The following is a 25,764-nucleotide window of genomic DNA, read 5'->3' as shown; positions in this document are numbered from 1 at the left end:
AGGACCTGCACTGGGCCGTTGGCCAAATGATGCCGAACATGGACTCCCACCTAAAGGTAATCCAGACAACTATAAAGTTCACTTTTGTGATCGAAGCAAAGGTGAATAAAAAAGTTCACATCAAGAATTTATTTTTAAAGAGCAATCTTTATGGTATGTCATGAAATTCATATAGTTTTATCCCCCAGCTTCTCGATGCTCTCCAGACAACATTTAAAAAAGCTGCTGTTGAGTGGATTCTGACTCCTGGCGACCCCACGTGTGCCAGAGTAGAACTATGGTCCATAGGCTTTCAACAGCTGATTTCTCAGAAGCAGATCACGAGGCCTTTCTTTTGAGGCACCCCTTAGTAAACTCTAACATCCAGCCTTTCAGTTAGCAGCCAGGCTCTTAATCGTTTGCACCACACAGGAACCCCTCAAGCTGACTCAAATACATTACTCTGCAGCAACACCTGGTTTTCAGAGTGTTGAGGCCAAAGCAGTAGAAGTTTTGGAGCCACACAAATCACCAAGGAAAATTAAATAACGTTCAGTATATTTTTCAGTGTGAAATACGTGTCATTTTATTTTAACTCCCTGAAAACTGGTAATCTACAAATGATATGTTACTCTTAAATAAGCAAAGCCAGAAACGCCATTCCTTAATTATTTTGCCCAAATGGCAGTTTATTGTACTTGAAGATAATAAAATGACATTTCTTTTAAAATACACCAAAAGCGGAACTTTCTCCTGAGTCAGACTAGTGTCCCCCCATAGTTCACAGTAGTGAGTTCTCATCACATTATTCACAGCCCTGTTATGTGATTTGATGTTAGTAATGAACCTTGTACTTATCTCGCTCCTAAGATGCTTGATAACACAAACACTCAGTGCTCAAGGACGGTGAGTGTGTTCGTCTACAGATATTCGCTTTTTACCTTATATTCATCCAAGCCTAGGATCTACACTAGTAGTGAATCTTCCATTTTGAATTGCAAACTTTCATTTAAAATGAGACATCCATATACCTAAATTCTCTTTTTTGAGCAATTTTTATCTCCCTAGAATCCTGTTAAATTTCAGCATAGAATGCTTAGATTTTATTTCCATGATCACTCATGTAAGTTTCACCCTAAGAGACACTGAATTATAAGGAGCTAAATCTATGGAGTCCCTGGGTAGTGCAAACAAGTTAAGCCCTCGACTACTAGCTGAAAGTCTAGCTGTTTGAACCCACTCCGAGGCACCTCGGATGACAGGCTTGGCCATCTGCTTCCCAAAGGTCACAGTCTTGAAAACCCTTATGGTGCAGTTCTACTCCGCACACATGTGGGATCACCATCGGTTGGAACTGATTCAACAGCAACTAACAACAACAAATAGGTGGCTCCCTCTTAGTTGAACATTGTCTATTTAGCAATTTACAAAAGGCAAGAGGATAGTTTCAGGAAACAGCTCTTTGTTTGGAAGCATGTAGCAATCATTATTAAAACTAGAATTGCTTGAATATCATGTAAACGATCAGATTAAAGACATGTAAAATGGATCATTGTAAGTCCACTATGACTACAGTCAGTTGGTTGCCTTTCCTTTTAAAATGCTTGCTCATATGCTATAGAATAATGAATGTTTAGCTTACATTCCAAGTCTCGTTTGTTGCAACCCTGTATCTCATTTCACAGGAAACCTTTTCAATGGTTGTTTGACTATTCCAATGAATTATGGTCTTGGGCACGGTAGCATTTACATTTTCAGCCCTGGAAATGATGGATGCAGAAGGTATCACTAGGGGGCAAAAACAAACAAACCAGAGGTTTAAAATTTGTCCAGGAAGAAGTCAGATTAAAAACAGGTAAAATACTCCAAGTATATTTTTAAAAATCTCATTATCTAATTAACAGCTAATGAATTTTTTCTTGTTTTCATATATATTATGTAGGAGAAAAGAGCCCTGGTGGCATAGTGGTTAAAACAGTCGGCGGCTGCAAACCAAAGAGTTGGCGATTGAAACCCACCAGACACTCAGTGGGAGAAATGTGGCAGGCAGCTTCCGTAAAGATCTACACCCTTGGAAACCCTGTGGGGCAGTTCTACTCAGTCCTGTTGGGTCATTATGAGTCAAAATTGACTTGAGGGCAATGACATGGTTTGTTTTGTTGATGTAGGAGAAAACTACTGCTATTAAGTAAAATTCTGTTCAGCCCACTCTCCACATTTTTTAAACCGAACTCCAGTAAACTTGCTCACCATCACCTAACCCCAATAATCCTCACTAATGAAATTCCAGAGCTTATGCTTTACTAACAAAGGAATCTAAAAAAGTTAAAGGAGATAGCTCCCCTTCCCTGCGTCTGCGGAGGGAGAGATGTTCGTTTCCATTCTGAATTTAGTTCAGAGACTCTGATTTGATAAGATGTTAATTTGAGACCTTTCACAATAATATCATTCTTGTTTTCTTGTGTAGTAGGGAAACTGGTATGAATACTTACACCATTAGCTAACTTGTTTTTTTCTCCATTAAAATGAATCTGTCCTTGAAAGGATAATTTGAACAAAGCCAGTCTCATAAGACTCTACAAATTGTTGTGTTTGTTGTATGATAATAACCTTCAAAAGGTAACTGAAATTCTGATTTGTTACTTATTTGTTGTTTCATTGTAATAGGAATAGGGGTATATTTCTAAACTGTATACAAACTCTTGTAAGGTTCTTCTCTCTGATCAGAATGGAATCACTGGCACTCTCCATTTTTCCCAGATACGTGATGGAACAGTGAAAACCTATGACGTTTTGGATGCATTATTTTACAAAGAACTAAGAGGCTATATGTATGTTTTTAGGAACCGTTGTTACAGCTTAATATTCTCTATTAGTTTTCATTTCATTCATTCTAGCTTATAAAGTATGCTTTGGGAAGATTGGAAACCCTGGTTGTGTAGTGGTTAAGTGCTACTGCTGCCAACCAAAGGGTCAGCAGTTCAAATCCGCCAGGCGCTCCTTGGAAACTCTATGGCGCAGTTCTACTCTATCCTATAGGGTCGCTATGAGTCGGAATCGACTTGACGGCACTGGGTTTGGATTTTTTTTGGTTGGGAAGATTGTTGTTTTATTAGCAATGACTGCTATTATTTAAAATCACGTGCACAGGTAGGTGACTTATGGAAAAATACAAAAAATGAAAGGTTTGATCTCTAGTAGCACCAAAAAACCCGTTACTGTTGAGTCAGTTCCAACTCATAGCGACCCTATAAGACAGAGTAGAATGGCCCCATAGGGTTTCCAAGGAGCAGCTGGTGAATTTGAACTGCCAATCTTTTGGTTAGCAGCTGAGTTCTTAACCACTGCACCACCAGGGCTTCTGTAGTAGAGCAGTCCTACAATACAATCTTAGGACTAAACTTTGCATAGGACAGTAGTAGCAGAACTTGTCTAAGAGTTCACTGTACTTAACTTTTATCACTTGAATCCCATAGCTGACTTCCTTTTGCTAATGTAAGCATCTTATAATAAAAGCAGTACTTAGAAAGTTCTAGAGTCAGGGAAATGGATCTCCAGAGCTTCAAGGACCAGTTAGGCACCCTCAAAGTGATAAATTACCACCAAGGAGCTCTGGTGGCACAACAGTTAAGCATTTGCCTGCTAACCCAAAGGTCGGCAGTTCAAACCCACCTAGTAGCTCTACAGGAGAAAGACCTGACAATCTGCTCCTGTTACAGCCTAGAAAATCTATGGGGTGGTTCTACTCTGTTACATGGGGTCACTAGGAGTCAAAATCAACTTGACAGTACCTGAAAACAACAACTATCTCTCCCCCTCCTGAGTTTGGCCTAGCCATCGGGAGAACAGAACACACGAACACACATTCTTTTGCAGAAAGACAGATTCTGGAGAGGAAGCAAAAACCTGTTTAGTCCTATGAGAAATGCAGGCTGCCCAGTAAGTCAGGTTTAAGATAGGGCCTTAGCACAGAGCAGATCACCTCAGTAGAGAGCTGGGCCTTTAGTTTTGAATGAGCTCATAGTTTTGTAAATAAAAATACGTCATATAATATGCAGTTGAATCTGCACTTTGTTACACAAGACTCAGATGTTGAATTTTTGTACTCGTTGCTTAGGTTTCAAACATTTCCACTATATCTTACATTAAAAAAAAAACTGTCAGATCGATCATAGATGTGATATTTTTAGTTCACACTTGTACTGAAAAAAAGAACCAGATTGTAGTTGTTTTGGTACCTTTTCAGCAACATGTATTTATCCACATTTACACAATGGGGAGAATTAACGTTCAAAGTGACAGCAGAAGGCATTGCCCTTTCTGTATTGAAACTTATTTCTCTTCAAAAGAAGTTTCTAGCATTCCTCTCACAGGTCATCCTGACACAGTGTTACTAGAACCTCTACCCCCTCTTCCAGCGCTGACTTCCTAGGGTGATTAAAGCCCAGGCCTGTAGCTGATATGTGGGAATTGCTCCAAGGAGACCCCTCTGTCCTCAGCTTCATAGAACCGTTCATTTATTTAACTTTCTATATCCAATTCCAAAAGTGTCTCAAATGGAAACAACTCATCTGTTTGTTAATAATCTGGTGGTTTTGCTGACCAGAGCGTCCTGAAAAGTCAATCTGTGTTTTTCAATGGGAGCTTCTGAGAGTCCATTTTTGGGATGATGAGAGAGAAGAAAATAGAGAAAAGAGAAGGAAAGAAGACAGAAGGGAAGGGAAGGGGAGGGGAGAGGAGGGGAGGGAAGGGAAAGGAAAGGAGTAATTCTCAAAAACGGGCCCCCTGGTTTACAGTATGAAAGGTCAGATTTGGAGGTTGTAGCCAGGTGAAACTTTCCCTCCATGGAAAGTGGGGTGTGTAGTGGTTACCAACACTGGATCTTGGAGTCAGCAAGTATGGGCTCAAATCTGGCTGTCTTCTTTACTATGTGACCTCAAAGCAAAATATTTTATCTCTTTGAGTTTTAGGTTCTCATATTTTTAGTTTTCTCATCTGTAAAATGGGGACAGTGGTACCATGTATTGTTGTTTCCAGAATTAGATGTGATGTTGTATGTTAAATATCTGGCACACAGTAGGCATGGAGGCAAGGATTTTAAGATCATAATGATAATTACAACAGTAATATTACACTAACAGAATTTTAGTGCTGAAAAGGACACTGCCAAAATGATGCCCAACATAATAACCTAGAGAACAGAGTAGAACTGTCCCACAGGGTTTCCAAGGAGCAGCTGGTAGATTTGAACTGCCAACCTTTTTTATGGTTAGCAGCCATATCACATAACTACTGTGCCACCAGAGCTCCTGATAATCTTTAAACATCGTTAATCCATCACCAGGAACCCTTTTTAAGAAAAGGGCATGTTTCTTCATCTTATTGTTCATCACCATAGTCAGCAGTGTTTGTTTTCGAATCCAATATTCAGAGCATAAGGTCAGAGTTTTAGACCCATCGCTTAAATCCTATTCTAAAAAAAAAATCCATTGCTGTGCAGCCGATTCCAACTCATAGCGAACTTATAGGACAGAGTAGAACTGCCCCCAAAGGGTTTCCAAGAAGCAGCTGGTGGATTTGAACTGCCAACTTTTTGGTTAGCAGCCAAGCTCTTAACCACAGTGCCACCAGGGTTCAAATCCTATTCTAGGTTAGTTGACATAGAAGACCCTAGAAATTCTCAGTGTGTACCTGTGTGGCACACCCGAGAGAAGGCTTCACATCAGCTTCACAACCCCTGGGTCATTAATCAGCAGGAAAGTTGTCAGGCGCATTGGAGTCTGTTTTTTTTCTCCCCATAAAGACTGAGGATAGGAGCCAAGGATATTAGGATTAGAAGCTCCTTATCTCTACCATCTGAAATTTTTAAATATCGTTAAGCCCCAGGCATATATTATAATCTTTTCCACAAAATAGGGTTGTTATGAAGGTTAAATAAGATAATGTATGTAAAAGCATTTAGCACTTAAGAAATTGCTCAATAAATGTTAACTTACTGAAATCATCCTTAATAATTATCATGATAACAATGGGAATAATTAGGGCTAAGATCGCTAAATAAAAATTAATTCATAATTGGTGCTCTTTGGCTGCACTCTGGCTTTAGGACAAGGATGTAATTGTAAAAGGCTCAAGGGCAATTGTACTTTTTGGAATTTATCTTAAGGAAACAACAAAGAAATATGCAAAAATTTAGCCACCTGTATATTCATGGCAGTATAGCTTATAACGGTGAAAAACGGAAAAGGGCCTAAACCTCCAAGTAGAAGGGATTGGTTAAACTAATATATGTTCAGACAACATCAAAAGTAGTATTGTGGATTAAATTAATAGAAATGCTTATTATATTTTAAGTTAAAAAAGTCAGAGTCTAAAAATATCTGAAGCAAAAAATGTTAACATTTGTTAAATCTAGCTAGTGAACATAGAGATGGCTACATAATTCTCTGCTGTTTTCTATGTATTTTGCAAAACTTTTCAAAATAAAAACAAACAAAAGCATAGGTTCCAAAATAGCGTATATAGTATAATTCTTTAGCACCCTGTGCTTCTCACAATCTAAGACCCATTAAAACAAAACAAAAAAGCCCATTGCCATTCAGTTGATTCCAAGTCATAGCGACCCTATGGGACAGGGCAGAACTGCCCTATAGGGTTTCCAAGTTGCGGCTGCTGGATTTGAACTTCGGACCTTTTGGTTAGCTAGCTGTAGCTCTTAACCACTGCATCACCAGGGCTCCATAACACCTATTATACCTTTTTATAATCCCTGTTTCTTTCTGTCTTCCCTGGTAGATTGCAGGTTATTTTAGGGCAGGTACCTTGTTTATCTTATTCTTCCCAGCACTTAGAACAATGCTTGGCACATGAAAAGCTCTTAATAAAATTTGTAAAAATACACACACACATAGAAATAAGATTGGAAAGATATACAACAATTGCGGCAGTATTTCTCTCTAAATTGCCTCTGGGAGGTAGAATTATGGGTAATTTTTTATTTTTTTTCTTATGATCTCAAAAACCGCAGGGGGCTTCACCAGCACAAATTAGTTGTTTGCTGTTAGAGACCCATAGAGTTTTTTTTTATTTTTTACCTATATCATCCAGGTTAATTGGCAGCTGTTCCGATTCCTCCATGCCCAGAACGTTTGCAGCTTGAACCCAAACCACATAGTTCTTGCCACCTTGTAATGAGTCAGTGGAGATGTTAACAGAGCTTAAGGTGAGATATTGTTGCTCTTCTTTGGTCTCTAAACTTAAAAAAAAAAAAAAAAGAACACAAATTATGTCCGGTTTGAATGAACTACATGACTTTTTTGATGCTACCTTTTTTTAGCCTGCTTTCAGACATGTAAAATTTTTCCAAAAAGGAATTGAAATTAATACCATTTTGAGCATTTTTTAAAGCAAATTCAAGACTAGCCAGGGCCACCGCCTGACTTTCATAGCCCTTAAACACTTTTGATTTCATAAGCCTCCACTTTACCAAACGTGATGTCCCTTTCTAGTGATTGGTGTTTACTGATGACGTGTCCGAAGTAAGAAAGACAAAGCTTCACCATCCTTGCTTCTAAGGAGGAAACCCTGGTGGCGTAATGGTTAAGTGCTATGGCTGCTAACCAAGAGTTTGGCAGTTTGAATCCACCAAGTGCTCCTTGGAAACTCTATGGTGCAGTTCTACCCTGTCCTATAGGGTTGCTATGAGTCGGAGTCAACTCGACGGCAGTGGGTTTGACGTGGTTTTGCTTCTAAGGAACATTTTGGTTGTATTTATTCTAAGACTGATTTCTTCCTTCTTCTGGCAGTCCACAGTATATTCAGTATTCTTCGCTAAGACCATAATGGTCTAGACCCTATATTATCTGTTTAGTATATTATTTACATACTCCTAAGTTAATTGTATTGCACCGTGAAACCTATGTTGATAAAGATATACTAATTAAGAAAGAAAATAACCTTGAAATTTGAACAATGGTGGAAAACCAGACACCTTCCATTATTTTTAACAAATGGAAATGATTCAGAGATTTGCATGTCATCCTTGATCAGGGGCCATGTCCATCTTCTTTGTACTGTTCCAGTTATACTATGCTGCTGAGGCAAGCACTGACCTATTTCTTTATCTAATACCATCAACATCACTCTGTCCCAAAGGACTGCCTTGATAGGAAGGAGTTTAAAAATCACCAGCATTCCCATCAGTAGGGCTCCACTCCAGGTCCTGATACTAGTATGTGTCCGTTCAGCAACTCCTGAATTTCTTCCCATTGACATTGAGTTGATTCTGACTATATCGACCCTAGAGGACAGAGCAAAACTGCCCCAACTAGGATTATAAATTACCAGCCACTTAGATCTTCCACACATCCAGAGACATTCCTGCTAAGACACAGAACTCGAGAGAGGAAAAGAGGAATCAACCTTATAGCTATCAAACAATAAATGTATTTATGAATCAAAATACTGTAGAATGATGCCCCTCTGTGTCATTTTTTTTTTTAATTTATTGCCACTACCAGCACAGGACAACCTCAGCCACTGATCAAGGAATCTCTCTAAGGCTAACAAGGCAGTGGTAAGGGGAATTACATACCATGCAGGTAGCAGCAGCTACTTTAGTTCACCTCAGGTTTTAAGTTCCCGTGGTGGTACAAGTGGTTAACGTGCTCACTTGGCTAACAAATAGGTTGGAAATTTGAGTCCAGAGGTGTCACGAAAGAAAGGCCTGGCAATCTACTTCCAAAAAATCAGCCATTGAAAATTCAGTGGAGCACAGTTCTACTCTGACATACATGGGGTCACCGTGAGTTGGAATCGACTCAACAGTATCTGGTTTATTTGTACATTTCCCAGTGCACTCTTTCATTCTAGTATACATAAGGTTGCCAAGAGTTGGAGCCGACAAGACAGCAACTACCAACAACAGATCTCTGTCCTCACACCAGCAGTGAGATCCCTGTGAACACCATGAGAAGGCAAGTCGGAGAGGCAGCACATCGTGGTGACTAAAAGCATGTTGTTCTTAGTTGCTGTCAAGGCTAAAAGTGGCCTTTCAGAAGGAGATCACCAGGCTGTCTTCTGGGTGCCTCTGGGTGGGTTTGAACTGACAACCTTTTGGCTAGTAGTGGAGTGCTTTTAAATATTTGCACTACCCGGGAACCCCAGGATTGGGTTTCAGAGACAGAGTTATGTTCAAGTCTTGACTGCCACTTGTTGGATTTGGAGCAAAATGCATAACCTCTATATGCTTCAGTTTACTACTCTGTGAAACAGGGAAAATAACAACATTGTTGTTATCATAAGTAAAGGAAATAAGAAAGCATGTGGCAGTTGGCTTTACAGATAATAAAGGATTCATTAACCTAAGCAATCGTTATTAGGAATTAAAAGTATGACATCTGTCTTTAATACACTCTAAAGAATATAGATGAAACCTTTAAAATTGTTATATTTCAACAAATGGAATTTCCTCTATATTGCTCATCTCTAAAGTCAAATCAGGCCATTACATTCAGGCATTTACCTGGTTGTCTTACATTTTTTCTGAAATAAGGTGGAGCATAAATAAATTGAGAACTTATTATAAGGTATACTAACCTCCTGCTGAATAAGAATTCAAATGTGAAAATAAGAAAATGGTGACTATGTGTGAGTAGTAAGTAGGGCATCTCTGAATATTTTCCAGTTAGAGAAAACCACATAAGTACATGTTCTTAATTGGTTTGTGGCTAATTCTTACACCATACATGTTGAGACCACAAGTCAAAATGGAAATGTATTCTCAAGCCTACATTAACCATAGTTACCAGGTGATTTAACTCTGCTTTTTTTGAAGTCTGCCTTCATATTAGCACCTAGACCACAAAGCACTATTTTAGATGAAGAAATTAATAATAACGACTGACTATAGGACAATTTTTACGTACAACTGTATATTATACCAAGCCTTGGTGGCGCAATGTCTGAAAGCTCAGGCTGCTAACTGAAAGGTCGACAGTTCGAATCCACCAGCCACTCCTTGGAAACCCTATGGGGCAGTTCTACTCTGTCCTATAGGGTCACTATAAGTCAGAACCAACTCGATGGCAATGGGTTTGGTTTGAATATGTTACACAGATTTGACTTTTTTGTGTATGAGTGTGTTCTAATATATAACAGAGTATTTGTTGAAGGGAATCCACATGGCTTATATTTCTCTAAAGTTTCCCCTGCACCTAGCAGCATTTCCAGGGAGTGGCTGGTGGATTCAAACTGCTGACCTATTGGTTAGCAGCCGAGCTCTTAACCACTGCGCAGGCTCCAGATAAAGATAATAACAGGTCCTAATATAGAGCTCAGGGTCACTATTAGTTTGCTAGAGAAGAAGCAGATCAGCAAAGAAAGCTAAGAAAAACCACCCAAGAAGGTAGGAGGAGAACCAGGAGAAAGTGGTGCCGTGGAGGCTGAAAAAGGAAGGGAAGATCTGGGTTAAATGCTCCTAACAAGTAAGATCAGGATGGAGAATAAACTAATGGATTTGGCAATAGGGAAATTACCAAAAACTAGTCGCCATCATGTCAGTTCCAACTCCATTGTGTCAGAGTAGAACTGTCTTCCACGGGGTTTTCAATGGCTAATTTTTCAGAAGTAGTTGGCCAGGTCTTTCCTTTGAAGTGCCTCTGGGTGAACTTGGGCTTTCAACCTTTTGGTTAGCAGCTGAGCATGTTAACTGTTTGTACCACCAAGGAAGAAGTCACTAGTGACCTTGAAAAGAGGTGTTTCAGTGGAGTAGTGAGGGCAAAAGTTTGACTAGCCTAAAATGAAGACAGAATGAAAAGAGAAGATGTAAAAACAGAAAAGTACAGACGAATTTTTTGAGTTTTTACTACAAAGGAGAGCAGAGAAATAGGGTGACGTAGGGTAGGCATCAAGGGAGGGCTGTATTTTCAAGAGGGCAGATGCTACAGCATGTTTCACTGCTAATGGGAAAGATTCAATAAAGATGGAAAAGGTTATGATACAAAAGAAAGAAAATTTTTTCTAGCAATGTTGAGTAGGCAGGAGGGATAAGATCTACTACACAAGTGTAAGTTGATCTGAGGCCAATGGTAGTTCATCTACAGACAAGAAGGGAAAACCAAGGATATGGGTGCAGAGGTCAATGTGTTACTAGATGAGGGAGGCTGTGGTATTTGTGGACGTTCTCTTCTCATTGCTACTGTGTTCTCAGCGAAATAGGAAGCAGGTCATCAACAGAGGGTGAGGAGGAGGAGGAGAAGATGTTGGAGATTAGAGGAGAGAGAATGAAATAATCATTTGCTATAGTGGGAGAGTGACCTGGATAATGAAATATAGTAAGACTGCTGGGCAGCTCTAATGAGGTTGCCCATTCAGTTGATTCTGACTCATAACAACCCTATAAGGCAGAGTAGAACTGCCCCATAGAGTTTCCAAGGAGCCAAACTGCCGATCTTTTGGTTAGCAGCCATAGCTCTTAACCAGTGAGGTTAAACCCACTAAAAACCCACTGCTGTCGAGTCGATTCCGACTCATAGTGAGGTTAAAAAACCAAACCAAACCCGTTGCTCTCGACTAGATTTCAACTCATCGCAACCCTATAAGATAGAGTAGAACTGCCCTATAGGGCTTCCAAGGCCGAAATCTTTACAGAAGCAGACTGCTACATCTTTAACCCATGGAGGAGCTGGTGGGTTCAAACTGTTGACCTTTCGGTTAGCAGCTGAGCCCTTTAACCACTGTGCCACCAGGGCTCATCATGTCATGAGGTTAGTGGTCATGAATGTAAACTGGGGTCAGTCAGCAAAGGTTGTGTTGGTTCCCATCACAATTAATCTCTAAGTGCAGAATCAGTGGAGAAAGGGATTTTCAAATATGAACTGAAATTATATTGAGTCCTAAAAGAATTACTGAAACATAGCATCACAGTGTTAAAAATATTTGGAATCATAGTATCTAAGAATTGTTCCTGGTTATTAGGAATATGCATGTGGAGTAGATAATGGGGTAAAAAAAAAGCCAGACTTATAAATTGGCAGAATAGGCAACTGATTTTAGGGAAACTAAAACTCTACTGGTTTTCCACAGTGCCTAAAAATTCTACCGTTGGTATTACTCTAAAAATTAATGAGTTCATCATAGACAGGGATGGTATCTATTTTTTTCATCCCTAGAGTTTAACATGGTGCCTAGAAGGTAAACCAGTTGCCATCACGTTGATTCTTACTTATGGCAACCGCATGAGTGTCAGAGTAGAATTGCTCTCCACAGGGTTTTCAATGGGTGATTTTTTGGAAGTCAATTGCCAGGTCTTTTTTCCAAGGCACTTCTGAGTGGACTTGAAACTCCAGCTTTTTGGTTTGCAACTAATGTGTTAACCATTTGCATCACCCAGGAACTCCACCTAGAAGATACTAAACGTTAAATAAATCATTTTTAAATTGACTTAAATGGAACAGAGTGAAGGGTCATCATTCATTTTCAATCAACAGTATTTACTGAATAGAACGTACTGTGCTATCAGTATTTCCAAGATAAAGAACCAGCGTATGTACATGAAGCTGTTGGGGGAGGTGGACCCCTGCTGGTAGATGCTTATTAGCATAGGTTCATTTTATTTTCTGTCACAAGCCACGTACACAGCAAAATACAGAGGAATGAAGAAGGGTATGTGAATGGCTTTGTGGCTCTGTCTGGTGGGTCACCACAAAGTGCTGGATAGAAAAAGGAGGAGCTCTTGAATTAATAAAAACACAACTCCTCTACTTTACCACTTCAACTCTGAACCAAAACGTCCCTGATGGCTCCTTTGCTGATGTGAGGGAATGGCACTTTACTGCCACCGGTTAGCAAGTGAGCGGAACTGAAGTAAATCTCCTCTCTGTGTATGTGATTTTACTGGAAAACAGAACCACGAGAGCCAGAAATGAAACTTTGCAAATGCTGATTTCTACCTATTAGCCAACGTGGAAAATACCCTAATAACTCAGGATCTAGAAGAGTTGCTTTAAGCCTGATACTTGATACCTCAACCACGAAATTCATTATTGTAAGTCATCCGTTTCATGGGGGGAAAGACCTTTTTGGTAGAGTACTTGGCTTTCTCATCTCTAATTTTTTTCGATTCGTGAGTGTACTGTTCATTGTAGGATGAGTCAGTGTTCGTTTCCCTTTCCAATTTGCCTGTGCTTATAGGAGCTCATGCTTTGAATTTGCCACAGGAGAATATCCATTTTTATGCTACCTTGACATCTTTTATGTCTCCTTTAAAATACAGTAAAATTCCATTAACTTGGACTCCATCAATTCAGAATTTGGGTTAAATTGGTCTGAGTTTGCCTATAATTTATTGTTAAATTTCAGGAAAGACAGTGGAGAAAAACAAATTTTAAATTATATACAATCTTGTAAGCCCCTGGGTTGTGCAAATATTTAACATGCTCAGTTGCTAACTGGAAGGTTACCTGGAGGTCCCCCACAAGAAAGGTCTGGTGATCTTCCAAAATATCAGTCATTAAAACCTGCAGAGCACAAATCTACTGACACACATGGGTGTTGCCATGAGGCGGAATCGACTTGACAGCAGCTGGTACTAGTATTAATTGTGAAGAGACAATGCAGAAAGTGTCTATTTCTAGTAATCAGTTAGAATAATTATTCAGCAAATATTTACAGAAGACTTACTATGCACCAGTCCCCATTCTAGGCTCAAAAGATACAGCAACGGACAGTACAAACAAAAATCCTTGCCTTCATTGAGCTTACATTCTAGTGCTGAATGAATGAGTGAATTAACTACTGGCATATATAGAATAGCAGACAAATGAAACTTATTTAATAAAGCACATTCAACGTCTCTTTCTAGGTAGTCATTAGCCCAAAATTATTCTCTTACTTGAAAATAATGCCAATAAACTTATTTTTTACATTGCCCAATAAATGATCATTTTCATGGTTTTATATTAATCTCCTTTCTCTCCCAAATCCATCAAATTTTGATGCAAGAACAAATCTAACTAGTCTAACCAGTTTATGTACTAAACGAGTTTATATATCTCACATTGTTGTACTGGGGAATTAAATGAAGTTAAGACATGGAAAACTCTTGGCCCAATGCTTGGCAAACAGTAAGAGCCCAATTAATGAATTTTTAAAGTAGTTTGTGAAAAAATTTGGGAATTACCAACAGGAAATAAGTGTGTCTCAAATAGACTGCGAAGGCTTTTTTTTTTTTTAATGAGCTTTACTTTAAATTTAATTTAATGAAACAAGAAACATGGATATAAATAGGGTTTGCCTATTTTGCCCAAGACTTTTCTGGTTTTAAAACTAAAAGTCCTGCATCCCAGGACAATTGTTTGGCCTACATAGACACCAGATTTAAGACTTGGGGTTATTCATTATTAACAATTAATAAAAAAAAAAAAATAGCTTCCATTAATTTAGTGCTACGAAACTGGTACTGTGATATACACTTTAAAAGACAAATTCCATGTAAATAATTAGAACAAACCTGTGTGTTAGTCTATTTGTAGGCCCTCTTTAAATATAAAGGAATGTAAGTTGCCTAAACACTAGAAGGAGGATAGAGCCGGACTGAGGCTAAAGTCCTTTTAAGACTGTGCTGTGCTGCATAGCCCTTCAGGCCCCTGCCTACCAGTTAACCTATCAGTGGTGAATCCAACAAGCAGGTCAGTCACCCTCTAGTCTATTCTGACTCATGGCAACCCCATGTGTGTCAGAGAAGAACCACATTACATAGGGTTTTCGAGACTGACGTTTCAGAAGCATATTGCCAGGTCTTTCTTCTGAGATGACCTGGGGGGGTCTGAACCCCCAGCCTTTCGGTTAGGACTATATTTTTACACAAATAACATGTTCCTTCTATGTTTGTTTGCCAACCGTGCACTCCCCTGCAAAGTATTGTCTTAAGTGTGCTATGCTAATTTTCTATTACAGAGACATGTAAAAAAAAATTGGCATAGCAGCACTTACCGAAATACCTCACAGAGGGAGACCATAGTTAACAAACAAATGCAGGAGGTGAACATTATTTGTGTAAAAAATGTGGTACCCTAGCGCTTAACTGTGCCTCCAGGGGACTCAACCAATGATAAGGACAGAAATAATATAGAAGGCATTGTCCCACAGAGTGAAGACATTTACGGTTCAAAAGGGCATTGTAGCTTTACTGATTATAATGAAGAGGGTGGGGGATAATCAGGGTATATGTTTCATGGTTTGAAGCTGATTTCTTGGATCTATACTGGATATGGAACACTGGCCGAACTAAGGTGCAATTGCTTATGTTAAACTGCTGAAAGCAACCTACCTCTTCACATGCACCGTGTATTTTGTGTCTACGTAGGTGAGCTTCCCGATATCCCAGGTGCAAGTCATGTTGCCTGAATATTCATAAATGACACAAGTTACATTGGCAGGGACATCTGGTGGATCTGCAACAAAATGTATCACTTATGTGTCACAAACAAAACCGTAAAATTCTTCACAAAGTATTTAGTTGATAAACTGTCAGTATATCTGGGAGCCACTACCCGTCTGTCGGTTTGTTGGACTGCAGTGGCTTGTGTGTTGCTATGATGCTGGAAGCTATGTTACCAGTATTTCAAATACCAGCAGGGACACCCATGTTGGACAAGTTTCAGCAGAGTTTCCAGGCTAAGAAAGAGGGGTAAGAAAGGCCTGATAATCTACTTCTGGAAATTAGCCAATGAAAACCCAATGAATCACCGTATAATATTGTCTGATAAAATGCTGGAAGATGAGTCCCCTAATTTGGAAGGCACTCAATATATACAAAACTACCATGGACTGAAATATAAAAAAAAAAAAAAAAAAGCAATGATCAAAAAGATGGTTTAGAGCCAGGCAACATTATACATTATACACAAGGTATATGTTATACGACATTATTCATAAGGCTGCTATGAATCCAAGCCAAATTGATGGCAACTAACTTTGGGTAACAATGATATATTTGGGAAACCAGCCTAACTGGTACCTCACAGCTCTGTATTCCATCTCTACTACCACACCTTGCAAAACATTTTGCTATGAAATATTGCTTCTGTCCTTCATACACTTTGCTATGTTTTCACTCCTTTGGGAATATTAATATAATCAAGTTCCTCACAACCAAAAGAAAAAAAAAACCCACCTTCTCAAATCTCAAATTCTGTCTCCCGTCAGATTACCTCCTTTCCTTAGCAGTCAAATTTTTTAAGAGTCCATTACCCTCATCTATTTCTTCATGTCCCATTTACTCTTGAACCCCAAACAGTCAGTATTCTGCCCCTACAATCCCACAAAACCACTGTTACTTAGATCATGAATGGCCTTCTCTTCAACATACCCACAATCTCTTTTCAGTCTTCACTGAGCTTGACCTCTGCAGTATTTGATATTTTAGTCACTTCCTCCTTAAAACCTCTCTGCCTTTTGGCTCCTGTGAATTGGCTCCTCAAAGTTTCTACACTACTCTGGTAGTCTCCTTCTCCAGCACTAACTTTGTAAAAGATCAAATAGACTACTCTATGTACACATGCATATAAACATGGTATTTCTTCATGTGAAGTTATGTAAGGACAGAACTGTGAGTATGGTTATGAGAGTAATCATAAGACTTCATTGCTAGGCTATTGAATGTCCAAGAATAAAAACCTGCATCCCTGGGTGGTGCAAACAGTTTGTGCTTGACTACTAACCTAAAGGGTGGTGGTTGAAACCCACCCAGCAGTGCTGCAAAAGAAAGGCCAGGAGATTTTCCATAAAAAGTATAGCCAAGAAAACCTTATGTGACAGGAGGGGTCACCATGAGTTGGAATTGACTTGACAACAATGGGTTTGAGTTTTTGGTTTATACAGTCAGATATTAAAGAATACACTGAAAAGAAAAAGGATGAGGCTTAATTTTCTGCTCTTTCCTACCAATTTCATCCCTTCCCTTTTATTGGAGCACCCAGTAATCACAGACCAGGTTTCTCATTAACTCAGAATCCAGCCAAGGATCGTTTTCTACCACAAACTTCTTGAAGGCAGTCTCTGGCTTCCTCTTCTTTGCATTTCTAGATAGTTACTGGTGACTGGAAAGCAAAAGTTGGAAACAAAGAAGAAGAATGGGTAGCTGGAAAATATGGCCTTGGTGAAGAGAAACAACGCCAGAGATCGCATGATAGAATTTTGGAAGTCCGATAACTTATTCATTGTAAATACCTTTTTTCAACAACATAAACGGCAACTATATGACTAGACCTCGCTGGGTGGAACACACAGGAATCAAATCAACTACATCTGTGGGAATACCCACCACCACCCACCCAGTGCCATCGAGTCGATTCTGACTCATAGCGACCCTATAGGACAGAGTAGAACTGCCCCCATAGAGTTTCCAAGGAGCACCTGGTAGATTCAAACTGCCAGCCCTTTGGTTAGCAGCCATAGTACTTAGCCACTACGCCACCAGTGTTGCCTGTGGTCTCTGTGGGAATAAATGATGGAAAAGCTCAATATCATCAGTCAGAACAGTATCATCTGCCAGGGGCAGACTGTGGAATAGACCATCAATTATTCATATGCAAGTTCAAGTTGAAGATGAAGAAAATTAAAACAAGTTCACCAGAGCCAAAATATGACCTTGAGTATATCCCGTCTAAATTTAGAGACCATCTCAAGAACAGATTTGACCCACTGAACACTAATGACCGAACATCAAAGGAGTTGTGGAATGGCGTCAAGGTTATCATATGTGAAGAAAGCAAAAGGTCATTAAAAAGGAAAGAAAGAAAATTCCAAAATGGATGTCAGAGGAGACTAAAACTTGCCCCTGAACGTAGAGTAGCTAAAACAAAAGAAACGATGAATTAAAAGAGCCAAACAGAAGATTTCAAAGGGCAGCTCGAGAAGACAAAGTATTGTCTTAGTCATCTACTGCTGTTATGACAGAAATACCACAAATGAATGGCTTTAACAAAGAGAAATTTATTCTCTCACAGTCTAAGAGGCTAGAATTCCCAATTCAGGGTGCCAGCTCTAGGGGAAGGCTTTCTCTGTCAGCTCTGGGAGAAAGATCCTTCTCATCAACCTTCTCCAGTAGAGGAGCTTCTCAACTTCTCAGTTCAGGGACCCCCCCCCGCCCCCACTTTTGGTTCTTGATGGTATGAGGTCCCCCTGTCTCTCTGCTTGCATCTCTTATGTTTCAAAAGAGATTGCCTTAAGACAAAACCTAATCTCGTAGACTGAGTCCTGCCTTGTTAACATAACCACCTCTAATCCTGCCTCATTAATACCATGTTGTTTTTGTTTTGTGCCATGGAGTTGATTACGACTCTTAGTGATCCTATAGGACAGAGTAGAACTGCCCCATAGGGTTTCCAAGAAGTGGTTGGTGGATTCAAACTGCCAACCTTTTGGTTAACAGCCGAGCTGTTAACCACTGCACCACCAGGGCTAAAGGTAGGTTTTATAACACATAGGAAAATCACATCAGATCACAAAATGGTGGACAACCACACAATACTGGGAATCATGGCCTAACCAAGTTGACAAGCATTTTGGGGGGACAAAATTCAATCCATGACAAGTATTATAATGAAGTGTGCAAAGCCCTAGAGTTAGAAAACCAAAAGGGAAGAACACACTTGGCATTACTCAAGCTGAAAGAACTGAAGCAAAAAAAATTCAAGCCTCAAGTTGTAATTTTGAAGGTTCTGTTTTTTATTGGCAAATAGGAAACCCTGGTGGTGTAGTGGTTAAGTGCTATGGCTGCTAACCAAAAGGTTAGCAATTCGAATCGGCCAGGCACTCATTGGAAACTCTACGGGGCAGTTCTACTCCGTCCTATAGGGTCGCTACGAGTCAGAATCGACTCGATGGCAGTGGGTTGTTGTGGTTGTATGGGCAAATAGGAAACCCTGGTGGCATAGTGGTTAAGTGCTACAATTGCTAACCTAAGGGTCGGCAGTTCAAATCTGCCAGGCGCTTCTTGGAAACTCTATGAGGGCAGTTCTACTCTGTCCTATAAGGTCGCTAGGAGTTGGAATCCACTCGATGGCACTGGGTTTGGCTTAGATGGGCAAATAATGGATGTTTGCAGTTGTTTCTTCCCATTTTGAGTCACGCCATATCAGCAAATGAAGGTCCCAAAAGCTTTACTCCATCCACGTTATTAAGGTCGACTCTACTTTGAGGAGGCAGCTCTTCCCCAGTCATTTTTTGAGTGCCTTCCACCCTGAGGGGTTCATCTTCCAGCACTATATCAGACGATGTTCTGCTGCTATTCATGAAGTTTTCACTGGCTAATGCTTTTCAGAAGTAGACTGCTGGGTCCTTCTTCCTAGTCTGTCTTAATCAGGAAGCTCAGCTGAAACCTGTCCTCCATGGGTGACCCTGCTTGCATCTGAATACCAGTGGCATAGCTTCCAGCATCACAGCAACACGCAAGCCCCTACAGTACAACAAACTGACAGACACATGGGGGAAAGAAAGAAAAGACCAAGATGGATGTCAGAGGAAACTCTGAAACTTGCTCTTGAGTGTCGAGCAGCTAAAGCAAAAGGAAGAATTGATGAAGTAAAAGAACTGAACAGAATATTTCAAAGGGCGTCTCGAGAAGACAAAGTAAAGTATTATAATGACATGTGCAAAGAGCTGGAGATGGAAAACCAAAAGGAAAGAACACGCTCCGGGTTTCTCAAGTGAAAGAACTGAAGAAAAAATTCAAGCCTCGAGTTGCAATAGTGAAGGATTCTATGGGGAAAATATTAAACGACGCAAGAAGCATCAAAAGAAGATGGAAGGAATAGGCAGATTCATTACACCAAAAAGAATTAGTTGATATTCAACCATTTCAAGAGGTGGCATATGATCAGGAACCGATGGTACTGAAGGAAGAAGTCCAAGCTGCTCTGAAGGCATTGGCGAAAAACAAGGCTCCAGGAATTGATGGAATATCAATTGAGATGTTTCAACAAACAGAGGCAGTGCTGGAGATGCCCACTCATCTATGCCAAGAAATATGGAAGACAGCTTCCTGGCCAAATGACTGAAAGAGATCCATATTTATGTCTATTCCCAAGAAAGGTGATCCAACCGAATGTGGAAATTATAAAACAATATCATTAATATCACACGTAATCAAAATTTTGCTGATGATCACAGTATTTTTAGTCACCTCATATGCATGTGAAAGCTGTACAGTGAATAAGAAAGACAGAAGAATTGATGCCTTTGAATTACGGTGTTGGTGAAGTATATTGAATATATGAACTGCCAGAAGAATGAAGAAACTTGCCTTGGAAGAAGTACAGCAAGAATGCTCTTTAGAAGCAAGGATGGTGAGAGTTCATCTCATGTACGTTGGACATGTTATCAGGAGGGTACGGTCTATGGAGAGAGACATCATGCTTGGTGAAGTAGAGCATGAGTGAAAAAGAGGAAGACCCTCAATGAGATAGATTGACACAGTGGCTGCAACAACGGACTCAAGCATAATGATTGTGAGAACGATCCGGGGCTGGGCAGTGTTTTGTTCTGTTGTATCTCGGGTCACTATGAGTCAGAACCCACTTGACCTCGCCTAACAACAAGAGCAGTTGCACTTTATTGGTACTTAGGAATCACTCAGTGAGGTTTATTCAATTAATTTATTGGCTTAATTAACAAGATGATAATGAGAAGGATCACTCTGGGATTCCTTGCTCAAGGAGAGCATGAGCCAGCCTAGCTGTGCCAGTAATGATAATTAATAGCAATACTAAAGATAACGAGTCTAGTTTCATCACAGTAAATAGAGGTCAAAGATGGTTCAAATTTAGTTCAAAGATAATTAAATTTTTAAATAAATTATTAAGTGGAAACTTAACTTTGTGTATAGTTTATTTTACATTTGATATTTTTACATGAGTAAAGATATCTTGTACTGTTTTATCCTGTGATTGTTTGGGCCTTAAGAGAACAAGCTTCCCATAGTATGTGTGTAATCATAGGTAAGAATCTAATAAGTATTTAAGATGATGGCTAGAAACGGAAATTTTAAAAAAGAGTTTTCGTTTCACAGATTACACATTCGAGCATGACACCTTTTAAATACTTTTGGATATCTTTTCAGGGAAAGCAATGACTCATTTATCTCCTCTCTGTCTTTTATGACTTGTCTCCAGTATAAAAATACACCACATTTTGTTCAAAACAGTGATGATAAATTGACATAGTGAAGTTCACTGGACAAATATCCTGTGATCAAAGAGATCCAGTGTAACCATTGTGATTTCTAGGGTGCCACAAAAACCCTCAAAAACCATTTCTTGACCTACTTAAATAGGAAGTTTCGTTTGCTAAGAACGCAGAACCCGAGGACATACTGAGCTTGAATCCAGGGGTGTGAGTAAATTCTCACCTAGCAGTTATGTTTTCACATTCATAGCCAGGGGTCTACGCAATGAGTTAAATCTCACATAGTAAACAAATGGAAAGAGTGATGTTCTTTTTAAGTAGCCATCAGCACAGAATATTTCTATTATGTTGTCCTAGAAGGGAGGAAAGTCCATTTCCTGACCTTAAACTTTGTGTGGCATTAGCTTTGGGGGCAAGGCCCCTATGCCAACGCTGGGAGCGTTGTTGGGTGTAGTCAGTTATACAACTGCAACCAGGGAAGGAGGCTGTGCTTCTTTAGCCTCCCTTCTTCCTTTGGATTAAGTTAAAAAATTAACCTTTCCCCATAACTATGGAAGTTGCTTATTTACCCTCCAAAGAACTGATATATTACCCCCCACCAAAGGAAAATAGCATTTAAGTATTAAGGGTTCATTATGTTTCCTGAGGATGTGGACAAGCTAAAGAGCTTTTATATACCAGATAAGACGTCTGCTTGTGGTTTCGACTCCCACAATCTAGGACAAGTTTACAATGTTATTATTAGCTTAAGGCACACGTTGACCAACTTTCTTCTTTGACTTCAAAACTTACTACTTTCCTTCCTCAACTTGCCTCTATCCCCTCCTATAGTCCTCTCTTTTCAAAAGTTTGCAAGATCAGTCCACCAGAGACAAGTAGGACAAGCCACCTCACTCTAGAAGAAGAAAGCCTCTTGATGTCTAGGCACACCACCCTAGGGCACAGGTGGTGGTGGTGACACGTGGTCTGGCTCTTGTGGTCTGGAGGAGAGGATGAAGTAAGGTGATTTAAAAACTCAAGTTTAATTCTCAAATGTATGGAGGAAGGGAGCATGGCCAAGACCCAGAGTCCTCCATCTTCCTCCAAATGTGCCCATTTTCATAGAGAATGAATCTCTGGGTTAAAATGGAGCTGAAATTATTTACCTGGCCTTCAAAATAGAAGAATCTAGAACTAAGTATAATTATACAAGTCAGCCCATGTTATTGCAGTTACATAACATAAATACCTTTGAATACTATGAAGGCAAATCGATTTTAGCGTATGTTTTTAAGATTACTAAATTTTTTCTTAGTTAGTAATCACAGTAAGAGACACAGTGATTCACAATGGGGGCAGTGGGATTAGGAGCCAGGAGACCGTATCAGAATCTCCTCATGTTTTATAAAAAGGTTGCATCTTTTGCTTTCAAAAAATTATTGAAATTTGACACTTTCTGCACCAGTATTATTAGCCTTATTTTACAGACGGGGAATTGAGACTCAGATTGTTTAAAATAACGCCCGAAGTCACACAGCTGGTGAGGAGCATAGCAGGGACACAAAGCTAGGTCTACAACTGCTTTACTTAATAAATCTTAACGTCGAAATTTCTCAATGGGATCTACTTCAAGGTTGATAATATTAATTCAGAAAACAAAACAAACAAAAAAACATAAGTGAAACAACAGATGAAAACAGAAACGTTTTAAATCTGAGGGTACTGAGGTGGGGCTCAGATATGCCCTAGTTGGCCAGACTGGTGTTTAAAAATGCGCTCAGCTGCTAATAGAAAGGTCTGTGATTTGATCCATCTAGCAGACCTAAAGATCTGCTCCTGTAAAGATTCCCGTATTGAAAAAGTATGGTGAAATGATACAACCCTGATGCACACCTTTCCTGATTTTAAACCACAGAGTATCCCTTTGTGCTCAAACAACTGCCTCTTGGTCTATGTACAGGTTCCACATGAGCACACATAATTTGGACATGCCATCAGAACGCATCAGTCCCTGGAGAAGGACATCATGCTTGGTAAAGTAGAGGGGCAGCGATCCATCCCTCAACAAGATGGATTGACACAGTGGCTGCAACAATGGATCAAACACAGCAACGATTACAAAGATGGCACAGGATTGGGCAGTGTTTCATTGTGCCGTACGTCGGGTCGCTATGAGTTGGAACTGACTCAATGGCACCTAACAACAAAGAAGTTTCCAAACCCTGGCTCCAAATTCTGCCTCATAGTGACCCTATAGGAAAAAGCAGAATTGCTCCATAAGGTTTCCAAGGCTGTAATCTTCACTGACACAGACTGCCACATCTTTCTTCTGTGGAGCTACTGGTGGGTTTGAACCACTGACCTTTTGGTTAGCAGCCAAGTGCTTTAACCACTGCACCACCAGGTCTCCTCCTGTAAAGATTACAGTCTAGAAAATCCCATGGGACAATTCTACTGTTATATAGGGTTGCTATGAGTTGGAATCAATTTGACGGCACACAACAACAGTGTTTAAAAATGATCTTTTGAAGGCATTGACGATATTTTATAGCTTAGAGATTTTATATGAGAAACTCCAATTTTTTACTTCTTTTGAAGAATCAAAAGATGTAGGAGTACTGGGCCATCATAAATGCTAGAGCTGGGTAGTAGACAAAATACACACTTTCCTTTCTGCACAATTCCCACCCGTATCCTTAACTCACCAATCTGATCCCTGAAGACATTTGAGTTAGCAGCCCTTATATTAAACTGAGAGAAACCCTGGTGGTGCAGTGGTTAAGCACTTGGCTGATAACCTAAAGCCCATCAGCCACTCCACGGGTGAAAGATGTAGCAGTCTGCGTCGAGTCAGAATGGACAGCAGTGTTTTTTGTTTTTGTTTTTTTTAATTCTAACCCAATGTAAGAAGTGAACAATATCACGGTGACTCTATTGTAGACAAGACTGGTAAATACCAGTTAATCGTTAGACTCACTTCCATTTGGATTTTGAATGCACCCGAACACTTACATCCAGAAGAAATGTCTTTCCCACATATCAGTGTCTCTCGACGATATCCAGGACAGTCAGCCGTGCAGTACATAGAGGCGCGCGGCTCCAGGAAGTTGTTATACCAAAGCTGAGCTGTTGTTTTATTTATCCTTGTCACTTGAAATCTTTCTTTGATGCTATTCTTATAAAAATTAATTTTCCTTGGTTGGCAGTTCTTAATTGCTGCTTGGCAATATACAGAAATATTCATACCCATCTTAAAAATTGTGGCTGGTTCTACCCAGATGTGGCCAGAGCAGTTTATATTTGTAATTCCTGGAAATAAAAGGATAAAATAACAAATTCTGTGTAAAACATTAAAACAGAATATTCAAAAAGAACATGCTGCTGCATTTTAAATATATTCTTTTCTATTAATTAAATGATTTCCATTGAAAGAAACAGTTGTAGAATGAAGTGTATTTTTTTCAACTGATGAGTTAATCACAGTGTATTTTTATCATGATTCTGTTGACTTTCAGCAGTGTAACTCAAGACTAGATTCAGCCTTTAAGCTTCCCTAATTGCCTAAAGAGCAAATATGATTAGCTCTTCTAATTTGAAGCAGAGAAATGGGGTGTTATTGGGCTAAACCATTTTTCAAAGGTAAGATTAGAAATAACTGTGAGCACTGCAGAATCCAAACCCCATTCTACATTAAATGTTTTAAAACCTTAACAAAACAGTGATAATTAAAGGTCAGCATTTGATTTAGAAAAAATAAAAAAAAGGTCCTTGTCTTTAGAATACAAAGTTTAAAGAATTAACTTGTTGTGTATAATATAAATGTAATTGAATATTTCCATTTATGTAATAAACATTTATGTACGAATTATAAACATTTAAATGTTGAAGTAAGGAGCGCTGGTGGCACAATGGTTAAGCACTGCTAATGAAAGGACATCATGCCTGGCGGAGTACAGGGTCAGCGGAAAAGAAGAAGACCTTCAGCATGGTGGATTGACACAGTGGCTGAAACAATCAAGCCAAGCATAACAACGATTGCAAGGATGGCACAGGGCCGGGCGGTGCTTCGTTCTGTGGTGTATAGGGTCACTGTGAGTTGGAACTGACTCGGCGGCACCTAACCACAACAACAACAGTGAAAGGTCAGTGGTGTGAACCCACCAGAAATTCTGTGGGAGAGAAGACCTGGTGATCTGTCTCCATAAAGATTACAGCTTAGGAAACCATATGGAATAGTTCATACAGGGTCCCTAAGAGTTGTAATGGACTTGACAGCACACAACAACAAAAAATGCTGAAATAGCAATCAAAATAATTCTGTCATCATCGATAGGGAATTGCAGCCATAGACAGAAATAGAAATTTTAAGAAAGCACCTGGCTACTTCAAATAAGTCCCATAATTCAAGTTTAGATAAACTGCAGCTCCAATGCCTTAAAGAAATACGTGGACTCTGTCGTGGAACCACTGCGAGTAGTCTTTGAGAATACATGGAAAATGGTAAAGATGTCAAAAGACTAGATTTGGGCAAATATTGTCCTGGTTTTCAAGAACGAAAGAAAGAGGAACCTCAGAAACCCTAGACCATTAAGCTTCACAACATTCAGGAATGGATTAATA

General features: G+C 39.6%; 1 protein-coding gene and 1 non-coding gene across 3 annotated transcripts in view; both read right to left on the bottom strand.

Annotated features, from left to right (window-relative positions):
- The window catches only part of IL23R (interleukin 23 receptor), an 80,172-nt gene that overhangs the window by 51,343 nt on the left and 3,065 nt on the right, over positions 1-25,764 (bottom strand). The window contains exons 3-6 of one of the 2 annotated variants that reach the window (XM_064282110.1): positions 24,157-24,453; positions 15,308-15,380; positions 7,074-7,234; positions 1,622-1,767 (exon numbers count right to left, since the gene is read on the bottom strand). In XM_064282110.1, the coding sequence (XP_064138180.1) occupies positions 1,622-1,767; positions 7,074-7,234; positions 15,308-15,380; positions 24,157-24,453 (677 nt within the window). Of the gene's footprint in view, positions 1-1,621; positions 1,768-7,073; positions 7,235-15,307; positions 15,432-24,156; positions 24,454-25,764 lie in introns of both variants that reach the window. The other variant, XM_064282109.1, reaches the window with a different exon arrangement.
- On the bottom strand, positions 7,984-8,085 carry LOC111751025 (U6 spliceosomal RNA). The gene has a single exon (XR_002786090.2). It is a non-coding gene; the product is annotated as a U6 spliceosomal RNA (small nuclear RNA).

This window comes from Loxodonta africana, chromosome 3 (genome assembly GCF_030014295.1).
Source record: "Loxodonta africana isolate mLoxAfr1 chromosome 3, mLoxAfr1.hap2, whole genome shotgun sequence".
NCBI classification, from domain to species: Eukaryota; Metazoa; Chordata; class Mammalia; order Proboscidea; family Elephantidae; genus Loxodonta; species Loxodonta africana.
Note: the sequence above shows the minus strand (reverse complement) of the source record. Positions and strands in the feature narration are given on the sequence as shown.